Source organism: Oncorhynchus mykiss, chromosome 5, assembly GCF_057628025.1.
Source record: "Oncorhynchus mykiss isolate SJ-2025 chromosome 5, ASM5762802v1, whole genome shotgun sequence".
NCBI classification, from domain to species: Eukaryota; Metazoa; Chordata; class Actinopteri; order Salmoniformes; family Salmonidae; genus Oncorhynchus; species Oncorhynchus mykiss.
In genome coordinates, this window is record NC_143026.1 from 49,412,860 (window position 1) to 49,418,859 (window position 6,000).

The 6,000-nt window shown below is 42.0% G+C and overlaps 1 protein-coding gene across 5 annotated transcripts in view; it reads right to left on the reverse strand.

The window, feature by feature from the left end:
• The window catches only part of LOC110523989 (calmodulin-regulated spectrin-associated protein 1-B), a 117,318-nt gene extending 112,052 nt beyond the window's left edge, over positions 1-5,266 (reverse strand). For 3 of the 5 annotated variants that reach the window (XM_021603235.3, XM_090235096.1, XM_021603234.3), the window contains exons 1-2: positions 5,093-5,266; positions 4,386-4,555 (exon numbers count right to left, since the gene is read on the reverse strand). In XM_021603235.3, coding sequence (XP_021458910.3) covers positions 4,386-4,554 — 169 coding nt within the window. In that variant the 5' untranslated portion in view covers position 4,555; positions 5,093-5,266. The remainder of the gene's footprint in view (positions 1-4,385; positions 4,556-5,092) is intronic. The other 2 variants (XM_021603236.3, XM_090235097.1) reach the window with 2 other exon arrangements.
• Between the last annotated feature and the right edge of the window lie 734 nt (positions 5,267-6,000).

The window sequence follows — 6,000 nt, forward strand, 5'->3', positions numbered from 1 at the left end:
GGCTTTCGACTCTGTCAATCACCATATTCTTATAGGCAGACTAAACAGCCTTGGTTTCTCAAATGACTGCCTCGACTGGTTCACCAACTACTTCTCAGATAGAGTTCAGTGTGTCAAATCGGAGGGCCTGTTGTCCGGACCTCTGGCAGTCTCTATGGGGGTGCCATAGGGTTAAATTCTTGGGCCGACTATTTTCTCTGTATACATCAATGATGTCGCTCTTGCTGCTGGTGATTCTCTGATCCACCTCTACACAGACGATAGGCAATCACTTGATCAAACGATCCAATATACAGTGTAAATGGGGTCAGATTGAACTTCTTAAGGCTTCCACTAGAAGTCAACAGTCTTTAGAATGTTGTTTCAGGCTTCTACTGTGAAAGCGGAGCGAATAAGAGCTGTGTGAACCAGTGGTCTGGAAGAAAGCCTTTAGTTTAGTCACGCACAAGTTCCGTTCCCTTTCATTTCTAAAGACAAAGGAATTGTCCGGTTGGAATATTATTGAAGATTTATGATAAAAACATCCTAAAGATTGATTTTATACATCGTTTGACATGTTTCTACAAACTGTAATGGAACTTTCTTTACTTTTCGTCTGGACTTAGTGCCCGCGCCTCCTGCATTTGGATTATTGGACTAAAAGCGCGAACAAAAAGGAGGTATTTGGACATAAAGATGAACTTTATCGAACAAAACACACATTTGTTGTCTAACATGGAGTCCTGGGAGTGCCATCCGGTGAAGATCAAAGATTAGTGATTAATTTTAACGCTATGTCTGTCTTTTGTGACATCTCTCCTTCTTTGGAAAATGGCTGTATGGTTTTCTGTGGCTAGGCGCTGACCTAACATAATCGCATGGTGTGCTTTTGCCGTAAAACCTTTTTGAAATCAGACACTGTGGCTGGATTAACAAGAAGTTTATGTTGAAAATCGTGTTTAATACTTGTATGTTTGAGGAATTTTAATTATGACATTTATGTTGTTTGAATTTGGAGCCCTGCACTTTCACTGGATGTTGGTCAGGTGGGATGCTACCGTCCCACTGGTGCCAGACAGGTTAACTAACCTCTAGACGAGCTTCAACGTCATTCAACTCTCCTTCCGTGGCCTCCAACTGCTCTCAAATGCAAGTAAAACTAAATGCATGCTCTTCAACCGATCGCTACAAGCACCTGCCCACCCGTCCAGCATCACTACTTTGGACGGTTCTGACTTAGAATATGTGGACAACTACAAATACCTAGGTGTCTGGTTAGACTGTAAACTCTCCTTCCAAACTCACATTAAGCATCTCCAATCCAAAATTAAATCTAGAATCGGCTTCCTATTTCGCAACAAAGCATCCTTCACTCATGCTGCCAAACATACCCTTGTAAAACTGACTATCCTACCGATCCTTGACTTCGGCGATGTCATTTACAAAATAGCCTCCAACACTCTACTCAGCAAATTGGATGCAGTCTATCACAGTGCCCCATACACTACCCACCACTGCGACCTGTATGCTCTCGTTGGCTGGCCCTCGCTTCATATTCGTCGCCAAACCCACTGGCTCCAGGTCATCTATAAGTATTTTCTAGGTAAAGCCCCGCCTTATCTCAGCTCACTGGTCACCATAGCAGCATCCACCCGTAGCACGCACTCCAGCAGGTATATTTCACTGGTCACCCCAAAAGCAAATTCCTCCTTTGGCTGCCTTTCCTTCCAGTTCTCTGCTGCAAATGACTGGAACAAATTGCAAAAATCACTGAAGCTGGAGACTATCTTCCTCACTAACTTTAAGCACCAGCTGTCAGAGCAGCTCACAGATCACTGCACCTGTACATAGCCCATCTGTAAATAGCCAATCCAACTACCTCATCCCCTACTGGTATTAATTTATTTTGCTCCTTTGCACCCCAGTAACTCTACTTGCACATTCATCTTCTGCACATCTATCACTCCAGTGTTTAATTGCTAAATTGTAATTATTTTGCCACTATGACCTATTTTTTCTATTGTGTTATTGACTGTATGTTTGTTTATTCCATGTGCAACTCTGTGTTGTTTGTGTTGCACTGCTTTGGCCAGGTCGCAGTTGTAAATGAGCTCTTCTTCTCAACTAGCCTACCTGGTTAAATAAAGTTGAAATAAATCAAATACGTAAATGCCAACAAAATAACTTCTTGTTCAGTTTGGTGTGTAACCTTAATTTAATTAGCCAAGTCAGTTGAGAATAAATTCTTATTTACAATGACGGCCTACCCCAGACGATGCTGGGCCCTATGGACCTCCCAATAAAGGCCGGATGTGACACAGCCTGGATTCGAACGAGGGACTGTAGTGACGCCTCTTGCACTGAGTTGCAGTGCCTTAGACCGCTGCGCCCGTGTGTGTGTGGTACCTATTTAACTGTACTAATCAAATGTATTTATATAGCCCTTCGTACATCAGCTGATATCTCAAAGTGCTGTACAGAAACCCAGACTAAAACCCCAAACAGCAAGCAATGCAGGTGTAGAAGCAAGGTGGCTAGGAAAAACTCCCTAGAAAAGGCCAAAACCTAGGAAGAAACCTAGAGAACCTTCTGGCTGAGCCGGGTGGAGATTATAACAGAACATGGCCAAGATGTTCAAATGTTCATAAATGACCAGCATGGTCAAATAATAATAATCACAGTAGTTGTCGAGGGTACAGCAAGTCAGAACCTCAGGAGTAAATGTCAGTTGGCTTTTCATAGCCGATCATTAAGAGTATCTCTACCACTGCTGCTGTCTCTAGAGAGTTGAAAACAGCAGGTCTGGGACAGGTAGCACGTCCGGTGAACAGGTCAGAATTCCATAGCCGCAGGCAGAACAGTTGAAACTGGAGCAGCAGCACAGCAGGTGGACTGGGGAAAGCAAGGAGTCATCATTCCAGGTAGTCCTGAGGCATGGTCCTAGGGCTCAGGTCCTCCTACTAGAATGCTTAAAAGGCATTCTAAAATGTTAAATATCGGTTATTGGTATGGTTTTTTTTGGCAAGGAAAATATCAGATATCGGCCAAAAATGTCATATCGGTGCATCACTAATCCAGAGCATCCAAAACATGCTCAATGGGTGAGTATGCAGGCCATGTAAGAACTGGGACATTTTCAGCATCCAGGTAGTGTACAGATCCTTGCGACATTGGGCCGTGCATTGTCATGCTGAAACATGAGATGATGGCGGCGGATGAATGGCACGACAATGGTCCTCAGGATCTCGTCACGGTATCTCTGTGCATTCAAATCGCCATCAATAAAATGCAATTGTGTTTGTTGTCCGTAGCTTATGCCTGCCCATACCAAAACCCCACCATGGGGTACTCTGTTCACAATGCCATACATGCTATCTTCCCAGTACAGTTGAAACTGGGATTCATCCTAGAAGAGCACACTTCTCCAGCGTGCTCACTTAAGCCGGTTACGACGCCAAACTGCAGTCAGGTCAAGACAACGAGCACGCAGATGAGCTTCCTTGAGATGGTTTGACAGTTTGTGCAGAAATTATTCGCTTTTGCAAACCCTGTTTCATTAGCTGTCCGGGTGGCTGGTCTCAGATGATCCCATAGATGAAGTGTTTACACCTGGTCTGCAGTTGTGATGTAGGTTGGACGTACTGGCAAATTTTCAAAAACAATATTGGAGGCAGCTTATGGTAGAGAATTTAACATAAAATAATCTGGCAAGAGCTCTGTTGGACATTCCTGCAGTCAGCATGCCAATTGCACACTCCCCCATAACTTGAGACATCTGTGGCATTGTGTTGTGACACAAAACTGCACATTTTAGAGTGGCCTTTTACTTCCCCCATTACAAAGTGCACCTGTGTAATGATCATGCTGTTTAACCAGCTTATTGATATGGCACACCTGTCAGGTGGTTGGATTATCTTGGCAAAGGAGAAATGCACACTAACAAGGATGTCAACAAATTTGTATACAAAATTAGAGTGAAATAAGTTTTTTGTGCATATGGAACATTTCTGGGATCTTTTATTTCAGCTCATGAAACATGGGACCAACACTTTACATGTTGCATTCATATTTTTGTTCAGTGTACAAATCTACCACTGTTTACACCACAGGAATATGGTGCGTTTTGGGTTGGGTTAAAGTTGGGTTAAAATATTTATTTGACAGAGGGAGACATTTCAATTTGTCTGGTAAATTGGACTGCCTAGAGGTTATATATATGCTTTTATTGACAAGAAGTCGGCTATACTGTGGCATGGTTATTTTCCCGTCGCCATCTACCAAAACGAAGTACAACTCAGGGAGTCCAAGCAATAGACAGACTCCCGAAGTGTCCCAAAGCTAACAGTAGCGTTTCAATATTCAAAACACAAAAGATTGCGAGCACTCGCCCAAGAGAAAACACATACCTATACCGTAAGCTTTGGCTAACAGCCAGCGGAGATTTGCATCTATTTTCGCTCTAGCGGAGTCATAGAGCTCCAGAGGCACGGTCGCCATTGCGCCTCCTTCACCTGCATGAGCCGAATCAGCTTTTCCTTTGGTACTGTTCCCGCCTGCACACACGTCTAAATCCATCCTGCACCAGACAAACCACATACTAGTTAGAAAGAGCAATGGCATTTACCATTGTCAACTGTATGCACTAGCTAATTTACTAACAAAGGAACTGCATTCTAATGTACTGTATAAATACAATAACAGACAGTAACGCTAGATGACTAGTTAGTTCATGTGCTAGTATAACAAAATAAATGCATCGTGGCGCATGAATGAAACGCCCACCTCTGGAAAAACAAGATTATAGCGGATGGTCAACCACCAAACGTAACTAACCATAGTCTCGATTCATAATTATTGTAAAATAAAACGACACACAATTAGCACGTTAATTGATTAAATTCCCTTAAGAGTTAGTTGGTTAGCCAGCTAGATGTAGCTACCAGCCAGGCTGTGTATGAATGAGCTTCGTTAGTTTTCTAGTCTAGCAGCAACGCTAAGCCGATTTGAGAGATGACACGGCTAACCTTAGCCAAATTAGTTAGCTATGCTAACTAGCTAGTTATCAAATACAGTCATTGTACAGTTGATTCATTTTAAAGCAATAAAATATTACTTTTAAATGAGCACGAGATCCACAATCCAGCTTTGACGAATAGTGACGTATCCTTAAAATCTAAAGAACAAAAAAAACATCGCTTTCACCACAGCTAAAGTTACAGTTTGGTCCTCCCCAGCAAGACAATATGATGTGCAGTTCTTCTTAGATTGAGGTTTAACGGCGGTTGGCATCCAATAAATGTTGCATTACCGCCACCTACTACCCTGGAGTATAACTCCCTTATACATTGCACTTTCTTTTTTTTTTACATTCAAAGGAAATAAATCAACAAATACCCTACCATCCAACACTAAACTTGTAAAATAAAAAGAAATAAAAAACACACCCTGTCACCACAACCTTTCTGCGACTTCCCTGTACTTCTTACTGAAGCATATATCACTTGTTGGCCTACCTCTCTGTTCACACCACTCCTCTCAGGATCCCTTCACCTTGACCCATCTTCCTCTACTTTCTTCACTACCTCAACATCTGACAACTTCTACACTACTCTAACCCTGGAAAACTCAACCTGTCTCTTTCGCACCATATATTTCAGATCCCCAGCTCCATGGGCACCCCAACAATTGACACATACCTTTTCTTTCCCCAATGCTACACATTACTTTGTCATTTGCCCTTCTGCACACTTCTCACACCTCCCTCCTACACTCTGCTGCCACATGCCCATAAGCTTGACACCTGTGACAACGTAATTTATTAGGCATCTTGTACAGGTTAACTTATATTTACTTACTTATTTACTTTATAATACTGAATGAACACTTATTTTAACTTAATATAATACGTCAATAAAAATCCATTTAGCCTCAAATAAATAATGAAACATGTTCAATTTGGTTTAAATAATGCAAAAACAAAGTGTTGGAGAAGTAAAAGTGCAATATGTGCCATATACAAAA